This window comes from Microcebus murinus, chromosome 4, assembly GCF_040939455.1.
Source record: "Microcebus murinus isolate Inina chromosome 4, M.murinus_Inina_mat1.0, whole genome shotgun sequence".
NCBI lineage: Eukaryota > Metazoa > Chordata > Mammalia > Primates > Cheirogaleidae > Microcebus > Microcebus murinus.
Window position 1 is genome coordinate 80,749,034 of NC_134107.1, and position 20,082 is coordinate 80,769,115.

The 20,082-nt window shown below is 32.0% G+C and overlaps 1 protein-coding gene across 2 annotated transcripts in view; it reads left to right on the forward strand.

Moving 5' to 3' along the window:
- CNTN5 (contactin 5) overlaps positions 1 to 20,082 on the forward strand; it is a 1,190,057-nt gene that overhangs the window by 478,897 nt on the left and 691,078 nt on the right. For both annotated transcript variants that reach the window (XM_076002462.1, XM_076002463.1), the window contains exon 3: positions 15,574 to 15,709. In XM_076002462.1, the coding sequence (XP_075858577.1) occupies positions 15,655 to 15,709 (55 nt within the window). In that variant the 5' untranslated portion in view covers positions 15,574 to 15,654. The remainder of the gene's footprint in view (positions 1 to 15,573; positions 15,710 to 20,082) is intronic.

Sequence of the window (20,082 nt, forward strand, 5' to 3'; positions counted from 1 at the left end):
ATAACTGTGACCCCAAATTGGAAGATTTAAGGACCCTATGTTAACAGTGAACTACTTACTGACTGAATTCTCTGACATGCACAGCATGCATGCTGCACCTTCCAAGGGTGCCTTTTGATATAATATTTATTGTATTCTATTATGAAGTTTTCCTATGTACCAAAGCATGAGTTTTTGAGGTATAGTTCATATCTTTGCTTATATTTTTATTTTAGCAGCTAGTATGGTGACTGGCACATTTTTGAGGATCAATAAATGCTTGTTAAAGAGTGCCAGTTGAATGTTTCAGAAATCAGACTCTTACACTGAATGAGAAGTTAACACTTAGAAAGACAAATGAGAGATGGAGCACAATTGAATAGGAAAGTCCCCGAAGCAATAGGCAGCTCCCACACCTGTGAAAAGAAGAGGAGAAAGAAGCAGGATTGCTCAGGGAAATCCTCGGATCATGAGAAGATGTGATAAATTTTATTAACAGGTCAAGGTTTCTCAACCTCAGTGCTATTGAAATTTTGAGCCCAATATTTTTCTTCTTCTTCTTCTTTTCTTTTTTACTTTCCAAATATATCTATTTATTTTATATGTTCTTAAGTAATGTATAATAATTGTACATATACATTGTATAACTTCAATCAAGATAATTGGCATACCCATCATCTCAAGCATTTATCATTTCTTTGTGGTGGCAACACTCCAAATCCTTTGTTCTAGCTATTTGGAGATACACAATACTTTATCGTTGACTATAGTCCCCCTACTGCATTATAAGACACCAGAATTTATTCTTAATTTCTTATTGTAATTTTGTACCATTCTCTCCTCAGCCCCTCTCTCCTGTGTCCTCCCCAGTCTCTGGTAACTGCTCTTCTGAGTTCAACTTTTTAAAATTCCTCATATGAATGAGAACATGGAGTATTTGTCTTTCTGTGTCTGGCTTATTTCACTTAACATGATTTCGTTACTGAGAAACGTTGTCCTTTTAATGTTGTAACGTTTACTAGCATCCTAGTCATGTACTACTAAATGCCAGTAGTGTACTCTCAGTTGTGACAACAAAGATATATCTCTACATATTGCCAAATATTCCCTGGAAGGCAAAATTACCTCTGGTTGAGACCAATGGCGGGGGCCAACCCAGTATGTACCTCCAAAGCAAAGATTGCTCATTAGAGGAGGCTCTCATTAGGCAGAAATGGCCAGGTCTTTGTCCCTCCACCATGCTCAGTCATTGGCTGGGGCTGTCCAGGAGGCACATAGCCCCAGCTCAAACACTGAGGCAAGGTGCCAACAACTGGAGGCTGCTCTCCTTGCAGCTAAACTGAATATTCTTTCTTGAAAGGAACTCAGAGCAGGTTATCTCCAAAACTGCCACATAAAGACCATAGATTCATTCCCCTTTGCAGTGGATGATCTCATGTTGTGAGATGTCTGGCATGCCTTATTTGGGAATCCCTACTAAACTTTTCCAGGCTTTGTGATCTGTGCTCTGTTATGTATTCTAGGGGCAGAATTCTTTCTGTCTGAAATTTCTTTGGCAACTTTAGTTATTCCCTTTCCTAGGTGATTGAAATCTTAGTCAAACTCTACAAAATCATATTTCTTAGCAATCAAAGGTTAAAATACAGAGTTCTTAGATTTTGGAAATAAAGTAAATCCTATAAATGAACAATAGCAAAAGAATAGCAAAATGTGGTCTCTATTAGCTTTATATAGCATATCTTATATTTGGGTCACTACCCAATTTACTGTTGTAACATATTTCTTGTACTTTCTGCTTTTATGATCTGCTTCTGGAAAACATTCTGTCAAGTGGGGTTTTCAGATGAGTGGCTATGCTGACCATCACATCTATTTGCACTTATAATATCAAATTCAAATAGGCTCTAACTTTGCTAGACTTACTTTCTTTATTGGGTATGCCATTTCTCAGACACCAGGAGCATTTCAACAATTGTGTGAGCCAATCACAATGGGCTAAAAATATCAATGCATAATGAACCTAAATAAACAATACATATTTTGTTATTGTTGCTTTACTAGATACCATATGAAATAAATGAAGTACAGTACCAAACATGAAAACTCTTCCAAAATATAGGGACATATTCTGAAATCAGCTCTATTAAAAGACTTATATTTAAACTTGTGCTATTTGTACAATGCAGAATTATTACTTCAGATTATTTAGGTATTGTGCTGAGATTATAATGAAATTGTGATCTGCTCGTGGAGTTGGGTTGGGGTTTTGAAAAATTAGTAGTTTGCTTTTGGAGTAAATGTTTTGAATGCTTGAGTCTGAAATAAGAAACTGAATACTATAAATTTTAAAGCCATTTAAGTAATTAAGAAAAATAATGTGGAGACACTATAATGGCTATTTTTAGACTTCTTATCTGTGAGGTTCCAAAGGACTTGGTGAAATCAGGTAACTTATCACTGAGAATCTGCAAAGACTGATGCTGCCAGAACACAGATCAAAGAAGTTAAAACAGCGAGAGGGAGTTTATTAAAGACTTGGTTTTGCCCAAAATTTAGTTTTCTTGACTGTCCTTACTAGTCTTTATTTACTTGACCACAATGTTTCTCAGTGGTTATTGTGGGGGGAAAAAATCAATAGTAGCCATTTGGATTAAAGTTTGGGATATAAACACATCCACTGCATATCCCTGTAGCATCTCTTTTTCATTCATTGAAATTTATTTGTAACTCCTTTGTCAACAACATAGAAGGCCATACTTATAGATTCTTGTCACACTGTGAATAAAATTCCTCCAGGGAAGTTGCCTAATATTTTATAATAATACTATATATTTTTATGGGATATATTCTTAAGTTTGTTGTTTGTTTGTTTGACTTTTGTATAAGCCACATTTGCCTTGTCTTTAGAGAATGTGACTATTTCAGGCCAATGGTTTAATATGGAAATGGAGAACAGAAATATATAGAATTCCTGAGGGGATTTCTATTAGCTGTTCCAAACATTGCTTTGGAATTATTTACAATTCCCAGTTTAACCATGTGCCTATAACAAGACATTGTTTAAATGCAGGTTAGCCCTGTAGTTTACCAACTGCCAGATGAAGATAGTGGTTCAAAATGCCAATTTTCTGAGAAGGGGTAGGTTAAATTTTAAGTAAATCATTTTTTAATCAAGAAGTGAACATGATTACTCTTATTTTAATTGTATTTCAAAAATATTGTTTTCATATTTAATAAAATTAAAAGACAATTTAAATACCAGAGTAAACCTGAGTTCCATTTCTCTTGCTAGGGACCATAGCCCTAAAATCGTATTCAAATCCTATTGTTATGCAAGGAAAATCTTTAGGACATGAGTCCTTTGTGTCCTCAGTGTCTTCCTGCATTACTATACCTGAAGGCCATCAGTTCTCTTTCTCAGAAACTAACTATATCAGAAAACAAATTTATTCATCTTAAATCTTTATTACCACCCATTATTTGATTAAAAAATGTATATACTCCTCAAATTACATATTCAAAATTCTTTGAGTTAGTTGTGTTAATTGTTCATGTGGAACCCTGAACATGTGTTGTCACATTTTCACTGTTTTGTTTTCCAGAATGCAGTAACCCAAGTTCTCTTTTCCATAAGTCATATATTTTACCCTTTGTTGATGCCTTCTCACTGCATATAGCCAGGCTTCAAGTGCTAGGTCATCTCACTCTTTTTCCGAAGAATTTCTCTTAAAATGTATGCAAATGAATTCCTTAAAGTCTCCAAAACTTGAACTCAGAATAGATTTTCTCATCAGTAGCAAATGGAAGCTTTCATGTATTATTTAGAGTTTTAGGGCAGGAATGGGAAGATGGGACTGCTAATTCTGCAACTGACTTCAAATTATGTGGGACATTAGGCAAGTCCCATCACTTTTTCACATCTGTTTGTCCAATATTTAACAAGAGAATGTCATTTGCGCCTGTGTATGTTATGTGAGAAAAAAAAAAAGATAATATGTGAAGTATAGGAGAACTTTGAAAATTGAGTTAAGTGATAGACATATTTTATTTTTATTATGATGATATTTTTAATTAAATGTATGCTCTATTCTTGACCTATGAATCCTTTGAAATCTGGCCCTTTATGATTCTCAGACTTGACCTCCTCCCCCTTCCTCCTGGGCATTAGGTTCCAGCCAAGCTGGCCTACTTTCTGTAGCCTGGATACACAAAGCCCATTCTATCATTAAAGTCTTTGTGCCACCTCTTAATTAAGCAATTTAATTTATTTCATTCCTTTCACAACTATTAATAGCAACTTTGAAATATGGAGTTTTATGTGGAACAGTGTGAATGTGATCCTTTCATGAAGTGTATATACCACAAATTAGTTTTGCAAATGGAAAAACTATTTCAGTTAGCCAGGCTACAAAATGTTTGCAGTGGAGTAATAGAAGGTGTGGACAAATGCATTGGTTGAGGCAGACTGTAGAGAACCTCTAAGGATGGACTGAAAATTTTAGCTTTCTGTTTGTAGGACATGTAGATAGTTGTTGTATGTGCTAAATTCTTGTAAAAGAATTTTTAATATATACTCTCAGATGTGTATCCTTTTCATTATCAAACAGTGGGAAGTGGTAAAGATTTAAGAGTAATATAAATTTGTTTTCTGACAAATTTCTGTTTCAGCAGTTCACCTAGAAAATTTAATATAAATATTTTACAAAAATCTAAAGTTAATAACTCTATCCACCTTCTGAATAATATAGGAATTGTTGAAATATTTAACTTTAGACACTTTCTCCTGATTTATATGCTATAATTTTCATGTATTTCAAATTTATATTTTTTACCTACGTGATATGATCATTATTTCTTTAGACAGACAATCACCACATTTTTGCTCATTAGTCTTCCATATAGTGTAGTGTGTTGGTTAAAGGTATAGCTTCTGGAGTTAGACTAGCTATACCAGTTTACTGAATAGCTGTGGAACTTTAGAAAATTTACTTAACCTATCTGGACCTCGGTTTCCTTATCTATAAAATGGAAATAATAGAATTACCTCATAGGGCTATTAGAGTTAAATGAGTTCCTCTAGAAAAACAATTAGAGGAGTCTTTGGGCATATATTAAGTATCAAACTTGTTACCCACCGTTATTTATTCTTCATGCATTTTATAGCTTACCTCTGCATTTTTTTTTCCTTTGGTCTGATGAATATCATTTATTACTTTTCTCAGGATGGATTGATTTTGTAGAAATCTTCCTTTATGATTCAAAGCAAAGAGATTTTCATCTTGTCCTTTAAAGAAATTTTCAGGAGGTCTAGAATTGTAGATGCTTAAAAGAAAAACTAGACAAATTTAACAGAGTTTATTTTAAAAAAGAATAATTCATGAATCAGGCAGCACTCAAAATTGAAAGAGATTCACAGAGCTGTGCTCTAGCACTGTGAGCAGTGGGCTTTTATAGGTTAAACATGGAAGCAAAGATGAGAAATTACTGACTGGCTACAGGTAGGGTGTTGCCATATTTGGATATGGTGTGATGAGGCATTTGCCTTATGTAGATATGGTCTGATAGGAGATCCAAACATAGTCACCTGGTTGGCTATTTGTAATTGGTTGAGACTCATTTTTCTTTTTTTTTTTTAATCAGTTACCAAAAATGTTTCCAAGTTAAGTTTCAGTTTGCTTATATAACTACTCAGGTTATAGAGACAACCTCAACTAAATGTTCCTTATCTGCTTTAAAATATTGGTAATTATTTTCTCACAGCACATTATTCTGATTTTTTGTATTCCATCCTTGCTATCAAGAAGTCAAATGAGAGTCTGATTTCCCACTTTTATAGTTCATTTCTATTTTTCTTTCTGTTTTTAATTTTTTCACTATGATGCACCTAGATGTTCATTCTTTTGAAGTTTTTCTGGTCTTTCTGAATCTTAAAATCGGTAACTTTCATTAGCTCTGGAAAATTTTAGTAATTATATATCTCTTTAAATATTGCCTTATCCCATTCTCTTTCTCTTTCCAGAAATCTGATTATACATGTTAAGGCATTCTCACTATACCCTTCATTCCATTTACATTCCTGTCATGATTTATATCTATTTGTCTTTGCCTTTCTGGGTTGCTTTCTAAATAATTTATCCTCTATCTTTCTTTGTTTCTTTTGCATTTTTTCTTGTTTTATTTTATTTTTGTCTCTTTTTTATTTCAAAAACAAGTTAAGGGATACAAGTGTTTTTTGAATGAATTGTATCATGCTAAAGTAAGGATTTTCAATGTGCCTGTCACCAGAATATTGTACATTGTACCTGACTGGTAGATTTTTATTTGTCACTCTCCTACCTCCATTAACCCTTCTTAGTTTTCCATGTCCATTACACCCCATTATCACCATATGTGTCCTTCATTTAGCTCTCACTTATAGGTAAGAACATATGGTATTTGTTTTTCCATTCTTGAGATACTTCACTTAGGATTATGGCCTCCAGTTCCATCCAAGTTGCTGCAAAACACATTATTTCATTGCATTTTATGGTTGAGTAGTACTCCATGGTATATATACACCAGCTTTTCTGTATCCATTCATCCACTGATGGGCACTTAGGTTAGTTCCATATTTTTGAAATTGTGAATTGTGCTGCGATAAACAATTGAGTGTAGGTGTCTTTTTTTACAAAATGACTTCTTTTCCTTCGGGGAGATAACCAATAGCAGGATGGTTGTATCAAATGGTAGGTCTACTACTAGTTCTTTGAGGAATCTCCATACTGCTTTCCATAGTAGTTGTATTATTACTAGTTTGCATTCCTACCAACAGTGTATAAGCATTTGCTTTTCACCACATCCTTGCCAACATCTATTGTTTTTATTTATTTATTTATTTATTTATTTTGAAAATCGATTTCTCATAGTTTACTTACTTTGAAAACATAAACATAAACATGGTGAAGATGCTGTGTAATCAATATTTTTCTTCTATAAAAATCCATGGGGCTTATGAAGAAAAATAAACAAATATTTCATTAAGGGATAAGAGTAAACATTAATAAGTCCACTGTTTTCTTTAAATACAAAAATCCCTTAGTTATCCCAGGAATGGTTTCAAAAGGAAATTAGAAATGCATTTTAGGATCAAAATCTGGGTTAGAGAAATGTCTACATGAGAACACTTTTGATAGGAACTTGACTGAAGTTAAAGAATAATCCTTTACATTGCTTAACAAGACGATGCCAAAATGACAGAATATACAGTTCAAGTAACTTATTTTTTTGGCTTACTTATATATTTATTTATTCATAGACAGGATCTTGCTTGCTCTGTCACCCAGGCTGGAGTGCAGCAGCAGCATCATACCTTACTGTAATCGTAAACACCTGGGCTCAAGTGATCCTCCTGCCACAGCCTCCCAAAGTGCTGGGATTACAGATGTGAGCCATCATGCTCATTCTTTTCTTTCTTTTTTTTTTTTTTTTTAATTTCAGAGTATTACAGTGCTACAAATGCTTTGGTTACATAAATTGCCTTTGCACCACCGAAGTGAAAGGTATAATACAAGTGTGTCAATACCCCAGAAAGTGAGCACTGCACTGGTTAGGTGTGAGTTTACCTATCCCTTCCCTCCCCCTCCACTACTTGGCTAATATATGATGAGTATTACTTCCATATCTGCACATAAGTTTTGATTGATTAGTATCAATTGAATGGTGAGTACATGTAGTGTTGTGTTTGTTTTTCCATTCTTTTGATACTTCACTTAGAAGAATGGGCTCCAGCTCCATCCAGGATAATACAAGAGGTGTTAGTTCACTATTTTTTATGGCTGAGTAGTACTCCATGGTATATATATACCACATTTTATTAATCAACTCATGTGTTGTTGATGGGTGCTTAGTTTGTTACCACATCATTGCAATTGTGAATTGTGCCACTATAAACGTTCGTATGCAGGTGCCTTTTTGATAAAATGACTTCTTTTTCTCTGAGTAAATACACAGTAGTGAGATTGCTGAGTCAAATGGTAGATTGACTTTTAGTTCTTTGAGGAGTCTCCGTGCTATTTTCCATAGAGAGTGTACTAATTTGCAGTCCTACCTGTAGCATATGATATTCTTGTCTCTCCACATCCACCCAGCATTTGTTATTATGGAACTTTTGATAAAAGTCATGCTCACTGGAATTAAGTGATATCTCACTGTGTTTTTGATTTGCATTTTCTTGATGATTAGAGGTCTTGAACAGTTTTTATATGTTTGTTTGGCCATTAGTCTGTCTTCTTTTGAAAAATTTCTGTTCACATATTTTGACCACTTTTTGAATGGGGTTGCTTGATTTTTTTCCTTCCTGATTTTCCTGAGTTTTAGGTAGATTCTAGGTATCAGTACTTTACTAGGTATATAGCATGCAAATTTTCTCCCATTCTGTAGGTTGTCTATTTACTCTATTGATTACTTTCTTTGCCATGCAGAGACCTTTTAGTCTAATTAAGTACATTTATTTATTTTTGTTGTTGCTGTATTTCCTTTTGGGAGTCTTAGTCATAAATTCTTTGTGTAAACCAATGTCCAGAAGAGTTTTTCCTATGTTTTCTTCGAGAATTTCTAAATTCTATACCTGGTGTCAGGTCTTCATTTAAGTCTTTAATCCATCTTGAGTTAATTTTTGTAGATGGTGAGAGATACAATATGGATCCATTCTTCTACATGTGGCAATCCAATTATACCAGCACCATTTATTGAATAGAGCATCCTTTCCTCAGTGTATGGTTTTGATTGTTGATGAAAATTAGTTGGTTGTAGCTATATATTTGGATTTATTTCTGGGTTCTCTATTCTGTTCCATTGGTCTATGTATCTACCTTTTATACCAGTACTATGCTGTTTTGGTTACTATAACCTTGTAATATAATTTGATGTCAGATAATGTGATGCCTCCAGATTTATTCTTTTTGTTTAAGCTTTCTTTGGCTGTTCAGGCTGCTTTTGGTTTCATATGAAGTTTAGGATTATTTTTTCTAGATCTGTGAAAAATGACGGTATTTTGCTGGGAATTGTGTTGAATCTGTAAATCACTTTGGGCAGTGAGGACATTTTAACAATGTTTCTTTTAATCTATGAGCATGGGATGATTTCAGTTTGTGCCAGTAACACAAATTGTGTCTCTAACTCCTGAGCTCAAGGGGCTCAGCCTCTCAGAGTACTGGGATTACAGGAGTGAGCTGCCTGGCCTCCTTTATTTTTTAAAACATATTTTATACATATATATTATTAACTGTATCTGAAAAATCAAATATCTGAAGTCTTTGCACATCAGATTCTGACATGATTTTTGCTCATAGTGATATTTTGTCCTGTATGGTTTTTGAATATTGACTATGAATTTTTTTCACTATGAAGTTTTCTTTTATCTTTTCATCCATCCCTATAGTTTAAGACTGAACATTTTATTTTACTCTTCTCTGGGTAGTGTATATCTCTGGAGAGATAGCCCTTTGAGATCCTAGGCATATGGAGTATCCTATTTTGAACTCCTACCTGTATGGCCCTAGGCTTTGTTTTTGGTTTTCCACTCTTAAAGCAGCCATGAACATCAATTTGAATTTCATTGCAATTTGAGAAATGACCTAACAGTCGAAGCTGCCTTTGGTTCTCACCTTGCCACTCTTACCTACCTTTTATATCCAATAAGTTTTTTTTTTTTTTTCCTTCCTAACTAGTTAATTGAGGCATTTAAAAATGTTTTACAAGATATTCTGATTAATTTAAGAAGGAAGCTTAGTCATGATGTTCAGTTCCCAAGTTACCAGAAAAGGAAATTTGCTGTCACCCAGCTATGGAATGGTACCCTGGATCCAAACAGAACACAAGATCTGTCAGAATTTACATGGAAGAAAGTAGCAGGTGAAATAAGCCACGGTTCTGTCTTCACCCTATCTGAAAGTCAGTCACCAGGGGAGTGGGAATAAGGAATAATTTCTGACATCAGATTCCTAGACTAATTTGTCTTTTTTTCTCTGGTTCCAGTGTCCATTAAGTGCAGTATTGAACAGTAAACAATCTTGAACCAAACTTTTCTCTACCCTTATGCTTTAAATAAAATTATATAGTTTACATGGAAGTCTCAGACATCTCAGACAACTAGTGTTGTTTCATCTTAAATTCTTGCTTAACCCTCTTCTACAATGGCAGCTTCTTTTAAGGTCAAAAGAAGTTCTTAGTTTTACAATGATGAGGAAAAACAGATCTTCACTATGCTTCACAATGCTTCACATACTATAGAAAACCATGTTAAAGAATACGTCCAGACCATGTAAGTACTGTGAGCTCATCTTACAATTACATCTTATGGCATTTTGTTCAGGACACAAAACTGTCGTTTATTTTCTGACACACAATATCATAACTCAATCTGGTTACATTTGAAAGCCAAAATTCTGTCTATCTACCTCCTGACACTATTGCTTGGTCCTCATGGGATATATAACAACAAATATAAAAAAGACAAACACATTCTTTTTTATTTCTCCTATATCTTCTGTCACATTTTATTATCCATTGTTTTGCCCAGGTGCACTGGGCAAGATAATTTCAAGGACTTCTAGAACACAACTCCCCTAAAAAAAGTTTATTTTATTTTTTCTTTTCTATGTGCCCTAGCCTGATCTCACTCAGCACTTAAAAGGTATTTTCCAAGCAAAAATGCCACTAGCTCCAGTCTTAGCAAAGAGTTAGCCTTGGACAAACTCAGTAAGAAGATGACTGACTTAGAAAGTTCTATAATATTAGGTATATATAAGACAACTGTATAAAAATAATAAAGGCCTTCAAGGATGCTGCTTTCAGACCACTTCACATGTTCTTATATCATTTAAACATTTTTTAAAAATTGTATATGTTGCAACACAAGTATGATTTATATAGTAAAAATTCATATAATTTTGAGATAAAATAAAGGATTTTTTCACCAGAATCTTCATAATCAGAAAAAAGATCTTATCCCTAAACAGTAAGTTTAGCCAAAATATATAGAGTTCAATCATATTGATTAGATGATAACATTAAGCTATGTGTATATAAGTTGCATTTTATTGATTTTTTATTAATTCAGTACCAATCCCAATTGTGTTAGAAAAGAGGGCTTCTAGAGACTCTTATAGGGATTGCTGTGGAATCCTGTGAGATGATGTAGCTTAAGGATTAACAGTATTCTTATACTAGTTCTGCCTTTTACTAGCTGTGTGACCTGGACAAGTTATTTTCATCAAGAAGAAATGTCCTAACATTGTGTAGGTGAAGTGCTTACCCCAATACCTGCCTTTTATTTCCTAAATGATAGCTGTTACTAGTCATGTGTTGATTAAACCACTAGATACATTCATCATTGCACAAACATCAGAGTGTACTTACACAAAGCTAGATGGTATAGCCTACTATACAACTAGACTATATGGTACAGCTTATTTCTCTGTCTACAAACTTATACAGCATATTACTGTACTGAATAATGTAGGAGGTAGCAACACAATGGAAAGTATTTGTGCATCTAAACATAGAAAATGTACAGTAAAAATATGGCATTATGATCTTATGGGGCCACTGTCATATATAGGGTATGTCGTTGACCAAAACATTGTTATGTGGTCCATGCTGTATTATGAAAATCTAAGAAACAGTGACTTTTTCTTTTTGTGTTATCTCATGCCAGATAATTTACATACCAAAGGCTCCAGCTTATTCAATAGTTATTGTCCAAAAAATATTAATTAAATACCTCTTAAATGCCAGTCACTCTTTTATATGCTGGTTCTACAAATATAAATAAGACAAAAATATTTACTGTCCTCGATATGACATTCCAGTAGGAGAAAAAGATAATTAATAAGTACATAGATTAGTGCAATCTCAGGAACGGATAATTACTAAGAAGAAAAATAAGGCAGGGAAAATGTAAGGAAAATCAGTGACAGGGCTGACAAAAAGCAGCTTGCTATTTTAAGGAAAGTAATCAAGAAAGGCTTCTGGGAGGAATAATTTGCAATGATTCAAAGCTCTAAAGTATCTAAAAACTGACGTTGGAGGAGTCCAGGTAGAGGACAAAATGAATGCTTGGCATATTTGAGGAGCAGCAAGAAAGCCAATACTGTGAGAACAGAAAACATCTAGAATGTTTAAGATGAAATCATAAATGTAGGCAGGGACGGGATTGCATATGGCCTTTTAGACTATATAACGATTTTGGATTTTATCTGAGAATAATAACTGAAACAGGGATATGATGTAGCCTGATATGTTTTAAAATATAATTCTGAGTGCTGTGGAAAGAATAGCCTATGGATGCCAAAATGTATGGAGCAGGAGAGAGATGTCAGCACTTATCTTAGAACATAGAAATCTCTCTCTCTCTGTCTCTCTCTCTCTCTCTCAATTTGCACATACATACACCATTAACAAGGCAGTTTCCTGCATGCATTTTTAAGAGAAAGACTGACTTCTAATCAAGTGGTAACACATATTTTACATATTATTGATCTATTTTACATATTAATATTAACAGATGCTTAGTTCTATTAAGGTGTGATTTTTAAGCATTTGTCTATGCAATCAACTTCACAATGCTTTTATTCTTTATAATTTGTGACTGAATGCTAACACAATGATCTACTTTTTGTTCTTTATTTGCAAATATTTGCAATAATTCAGGGAAAATTCAAAGAAATATGTCATTTGATATATTGCTCTTTGAATATCTCAGGTAATAATAGATATACATCCCAAGCCTTGGAATAACTTATTTTTAAAATGTGAGATTTTTAAAAAATGTATCTGATTAGTAATTTTCCAAATTAGGATTTGTGGCTTTTTAATCTCTTGATGCATAATGGTTTAATGTACAACTGTTACTCTCCATTACAGAATTTCTAAATACACATCCTTCTTATTAGCTTTGGTAAGATTTATCCACTAATTATAATTTAACCAAACATCTAGTAGGAACTTAATATATGTATGATTGATTACATTGTTTTATTACTTTTATAGAAGAATTTTCTTAAAGTCATGAGATAATTGTGTTTTCAAGAAAAGCATATGAAAAAGTTTATACATTTCAGAATCATAAAGATCATTTCATTTACTTTTTACTATACTCAGAAAAGGATTATTTCACTTAGCATAAAGTCCTCCAGCATTATATATTTCAAAAGAACTAAGAGAGTAAATATCAACTGTCTCACAATAAAGAATGATAGGTAAGCAATGCTATGAATATCTTAATTAGCTTGATTTTATCATACCACATCATGTATATATATCAAAATATTACATTGTACCCCATAAATGTATACAACTATGATGTGTTAATTAAAAAACACTAATAAAACCCAATATTTTAAACAAGAAAAAAGAAAGGTAAAGAAGAAACAAGGAAGGAAAGCAAAAAGGAAGAATGTAATTTAGATACCTTACAAAGAATTGTTTTTAAGAGCTATCATTTTTCAAGTGTTTAAGCTGTAAGGACCAAGCATTGATGCGTGAAAATAAATACACACACACACACACACACACACACACACACACACACACACATTTCTTCTCTTAGAAGACATTTTAACATAAAATGGATTCTTTTAGTAATCAAATTCAGTGTACCATTTACATTTGTGAACAGAAAAAATGTGTCTGAGTCATATAAATAAAGATAATTTCATAATGGCCTACATGTCATTTTATCAGAAATATCTTGCATGAACCCCTACTAACGTTTCCCTCCTTTCCTGTAGTCACTCACTATCCCTTTACTTTGTGTAAGTTTTTTCATAGTTGGCATCACTTTTTCACACTGATTTATTTATCCATGTGATCAAATTGTCAAGATCCCTGCACTGTCCCACTGAAAAATAAGATTTTTGTCTGAGACCAAGGACTGCTTGAAATTTTGCTGAAGATCCCTCTCTATTATTCCCAATTCCTAACATCCTCATGAATCAATTGTTTTGATAGCTCTGTATCTATGTTACCTTTACAGTATCCTTCTTCTTTGGCTTTTTGCGTGTGTTTAACTCCTGCATATGTGCATGCACATGCTTGCATGTGGCATTTCCCTTCCACATTCCCATTGTACACACATAAGTGCTGCAATAACATTTGCATTTGTTGATGAAGAATGTTTAAGACCACAAAGGACATCAGGACATTGTAAACAGAAAGGGGAAGTACCATTTTGGGGTGGTATAAGACTGAGCAGAAGCTCATCCAAACAAGTAAGCCAAAACTATATTACCTTCTGGGAACTCACAATCCAAGAAAGGCCAATTTTATTATGGATTGAAAATTCGCTAATTCAAATATGTAGTTCTCATGACTCATGATTGTATTTCTAGCAACTTGAGGTGTCTCCAATTACTATGCTTGATGTTTTAATATTCTTCTTTTCTTTGCTGGTAAAAAGCAGGGTTTTAAACTGTCAAAACTAACATATAAGAATAATCAATTTTTTTGTGTGCTTCAAGTTGTATTTATTTCTGATATTTATCAGGAAATAAAAAAAAATAATGAAAAGTTTCTTTTTTGATGAAGGGTGGTTATTAATCAATTAACCATTATCAATTCTTAACTTTCTTCTTCATTAGTGATCCCTAACCATGAAATTAAAATAGACTACCAAGGCTTAGAGTTAAAAATACAAAATGTAAATAACTTTATTCAGGTAGAATAACTAACAAGAAGTTCCTTCCTTTGATGTGACTATATTAAATTATAAACTAGCTAGGGGGAAAATGTTTGTTTATATTTTTAAGATGTTTTTTAAAAGATGAAGATAACCTAGACTTCTAATTCCATAAGGAAGGACCAAATACAAAGAAAATAATTATTATTTAAAAATCACGCTGTACAATTATTTCTCAGCTGAACTGCTTTTGACCAAGAAGAACACAACTGACACCTGAAACCACTGAGGCTACTTGTGTATTATAGGAATTTCTAATAAATATTTGTCGAGTTTTTTACAGGGAGTTCAGTGTTAGAATTTTATATTCTTTTCATATTCTTTGTATCTTTCAGGGTATAAAAAGGAACCAAAGGATATTAATGTGCTATCCTGGTTATTGTTATAAAAATGGCATTAGATGAAAATATTAAATATTCATGAAAATTCTTGTTTCCCTTAGGTTCCAGCTAGCAAAAGATGCTAAAAAAATAACTCACCAAAGGAGGAAACTATAAGGAGTATATTTTAATCTAACTGGTTTCTCTATTTTTCCAGTCCAATAATTTGTCTAATGTAATAAATGTAGCTATTATACATTCTCTATGAGGAAAAATCATCCCCATTAGAATCTGATATTCTTACTATCTGAGAGCATTCAATATAAATAAATGTAATAGATAAAGTTTATCACTTTTTCTAAGTTTGTGTTGTTAATTAAATGAGTTCTAACAAACATACTATTATTGCTGTCAATATCCAAGTATATATTAATCTGACATTTGCACTAAAAGTTATTTATCATGTTATTAGGAGATTTTTTGTTTTATTTGTGTTCTGTTTTGTTTGTTTGTTTGTTTGTTTTTCCTGTTTTTGAAAACTATTATCTATCTCAACAGGTCACTCTTTAATGAAGAAACATCAAAGCTGTTAAATACACCTTAAACACACCAGGACAAAGAAAATTCTAGTGACCAAGAATGGCTTCCTCTTGGAAACTGATTCTGTTTCTGTCAATCACTGAGTGTCTTTCAGGTAAAACACTTACCTAATTAATTATTTGATTTTCTTAATATCAAATAACAAAAAATATATTAAGGTGTCTGTTACAAAATATCTTATATAAATATAATTTAAATTTATATCAATATTTATAATTTTCAACAAAAAAAGAAAGAAACCTTTAAGCCTCTATTAGCAATGCAAAAATTCATATAGAATTCAATATAATAAGGTAAAGTAAAAATGTTAATAAAGTAAGTGTTCACCTCATTTACTTTCCTTTAGAGTCTAAATCTTCTAGCCTTTAGAAAATATGGAGATTATATACAATATATATTACATGTTAAATATGTATGTATAAATATTATTTATAGCAGATAATTATAAAATTTTCTCATTAAAATGCTAAATATTACCATGTAAAAACAGAATCATCTTGGCTTTGTTATAAATATGACATAATTTAAAGGTATCTCTAACACAGTATATTTTTCTTGATTGTTTCATCATCTCTGACTGTTTGATTCTGTCTTATTATTCTATATTTGAGATCTAAAATGAGATACTTTATTCTGCAAAAGCAGTTGATAGTCTTTGGAATACTAATATTATAATACTAAAAATTAATATGTCAGAAATCATTTGTTTGAAATTATCTAAAATTAAATTGTAGTTATGATTTAAATGCTATGCATGTAACTTCTACAGCTTTATTATATTTATCTCAGTGGCTATATTGTGAGTAAAATTTAAGAAGTATGTGTGGTAAGAAAGACTGAAATAAATAATTTCAGAATAAAAGATTGCTTTTAGTCATAGACATATTTTTAATGTTTTAAGTGTACTAAATATAATCTTAAAAAACAAAAAAATATTCATTTTTGTATATATGATCATTCATGAAAATATTGAGTAAAAATACATATATGTGCCATATGCATATATAAGGATTATACATCTATAAGACATATATTTATGAACATATGCATAATATATATAGCTATATAAAGTTATAGAACATGCATATTATTTACATATGGCCACAAATAGCCTTAACTTTTATATTATATTATATTAGTATGCAACAAAATATTTACTTGATCATGCTAAATTTCTTTGTTTCAAAGAACTAAACACATTCCCCTAACAACTAAACTTTTCCTGTATTGTGTATCATAAAGAAAACTGTATATTGCCTTTAAAAATGGCAGATAGAAGAACAAACCCAAATACAAGTAAATATAAATTTCTTTCAAAATCATTGTTTTTACACTATAATTTTATGACAATTATTCTTTAGCCTTCTTTATAGATAATTTACTATCTATAAGGTACCACCAGGGTAACTTCAACTATGTATGATATGAGTCCTCCTTAAAACTGAAAAGGTAATTCTGAATTTACAATCAGATTGTGCTCTGAAATCTTACTAGAATTCTAAAGGAATTTCTTTATATGCAGAGATAAATTTAGCATTTCAATCATATAGATTACATGTTAGGTGTTGAATATATCTATAACATACTTTCATTTATCTAAATGCTTTTAAAAGATATGTAAAATTCTCTTTCTTATTGCAATACTAGTGATTAAATAACTGAAAAAACAACAAACCAAATATTTATTTATTTAGTATTAGTATTATATGTTGAACACATTGCAGACAGGAAAAAAAACAGGTTTAAAAAGAGACATGAGAGGCAGAGTGAGACCTCTATAAAATGTTGGTAGCACCATTTTTGACATTAAAAGGCAAGAAATTTCAAAGACATTAAAACTTAAATGAAAACCATGGTTCTCCAATATTATGGTACTTTAAAAAGAAATAAAAAGTCTTCAGATATTTTATTCTATGTTAGGCTTTTCCTCTCTTCTACCATCTTCCCTGCTGATCTTAGTCTTTTATCTCCTCAATGTCATTCTCCTCTTGAACTTATAAACTAACTGATGAAGATGGAAGTAGAGTTGCAAGATGAAATAAAGGATGCTCAGTTAGGTTTGAATTTGAATTTTAGTTCTGATATGTTCCATGCAATATCTTATTTCATTTTATCTAAAATTTAAATTTAACATCTGTCCAATGTTTTTATTTATTAATATAACAATGCTAGATGCAGGAGGATGGTAGTCTAACACCTCAGAATTTTATTCTCTTGTACTGTTCCAACACTGTTTTCTCAAATAGTCACTCCAAAATAGATATTATACTGGTTGTGGAAATAAAAATACTCAGCCTAAGGTAGGGTCCATGACTGCTAAATTTCCAGCTTACAAGGCAATCAAGTTGCTGTTCTTTCGATGAAGAAAATGAAATGTTAGAAGATAGAAATAATTAGGCTGAGCGGTAAGGAGGTAAGTGGTATTTGAAATTTTGTAGGTAAAGCAGAAAGAAAAGTTGAAAACAAAAAACATTTACAATTGTTAAATGGGATCTAATCTTTAATCATCATACCTACATTTAATATGGAACAAATATTGTATATCAGTTACTTATTTTAAACAGGTGAGTTTCTTCTCTGCTGTAGATATCTGTTTAAAATAAAATTGATTAGATATTTGAAAGGATCAGTTATCAAGGATGATTATATTCAAATACTTTCTTTCACATTCATCTTCTTATTTTATCATATTTTTCTGAAGATAGAGACCCCATTCTGCTCTTGTTACTTATTTAATACTTACATTCTGTATTTACTTAATTATTTTATTATTTAATATTTTATTCTTTAGTTTTCTCTAGTCATTGCTTTTAGTTGAATATCAGTATAACATTATAGGGCACACTGCCCTGATGACTGTTACATAAAATAAGGTCATTAAGCTGTAGGTCATGAGTACTTTTGATGTTGTTGCTACTGTTTGAACCAACAAAATTGAAGAAATAAGAAAGACCAAGATTTATTCCATATTTGTTGTATTTATTCATTTTTTAATGAATGGATTCTCTCATGTTGTTTAAGTAAGAAATATAAAAGGACTCTTACATAACCCTATGTTTGAAAACTGGCTATTGATAGTAATGAAAGGTTGGCAACTTTTACAGGGATATGAAACATTATATAAAAATGGATTCACAATTAAAACAAAAATGGATATCACTATACATATCAAAATGGCTACATTCCAAACAAATAAAAATTAATAAAGACAACTACAAAATTCTGATGAGGATGCAGGGTGATAGAAACTCTCATTCATTGATGGTGAGATTGCAAACTGGTACAGCCACTTTGTATTGCATATAAACATTTATAGGACCTATATTAATGTTAACCAAATACTGGAAACAATAAAAATGTCCTTCAATAAATAAAGAGATAAACATCTTGTAGACTATCCATATAATGAAATATTATTCAGTGATAAGAAGGATGAATAAGTATGCCACACAGACACATGGATGGATTCTATTTACATATTGCTAATTGAAAGAAGCTAGTCTGAACAGGCTACATACTATTTGATTACATTTATGTGATACACTGCAAAAGGAAAAACCATAGAGACTGTAAACTATCAGTGATTGCCAGGGGCTAGGGTCAGGAGGATTACTGAATGTGTAATTGAAGCAAAAAACATTTTTTAGGGTGGTGAAACTACTTTGTATGATACTGTATTGAATACAAGACATTATACATCCAAATAACCAAACCAAATAGAACTTCACGTCACACAGTGAACCTTAATGTATGTAAATTAAAAGAAAATTATTAGGAGATCATAGTATCCCAGGATAGAATGCAGAATATGAAAAAAGAATCTAAGTGTATTACCAAGATAAAGCGACCTCACTTAGGGGAGTTAGGGGAAAAAGTGACTTAAATAAAACTTTGGAAATGCATCTGTTAAAACTAAAGGCAAGTGATATTGTAGTTAAGTAAGTGCTGTATTCTAGGTAATAACATTGTTTCCCATGTTAGCAGTTCCAGTATACATGTATACTAGAATTAAACAATTAAGTCAATGGAAGGCAGATGGTGGGGACCAGATTTCTCATTGCTGGAGTGGGAGGTTACAGATAAACAAGGGAGCAAACTTAGAATGATCCATGTGGTAATGCATTATAGTTGGAGACTTCAGTATGAACTCATATTTAGCTTAACATAGATACAGATGGTTACATATAAAAATATTTATAGATATGTATACATGCTTGCTTAGTTATGCTCACATCTATTTTATTACTCTGACAGCTGAGAAAGATTAGAAGTTATGCATTTCTGTAGAAACCAGCACGCAGAGTGCCAAGATCTTGATATCTAGTATCATTTTTTTACTTAAAGGAACCAGGGCTATTTGGCGAAATAACTGATTCTAGGACTGAGCTAGGAAATATATATAAATTATTCTAGAGTATTCTACAGTTCCAGAAAGTAAAGAAATGCTAAAATAAACAACCAAAAGAA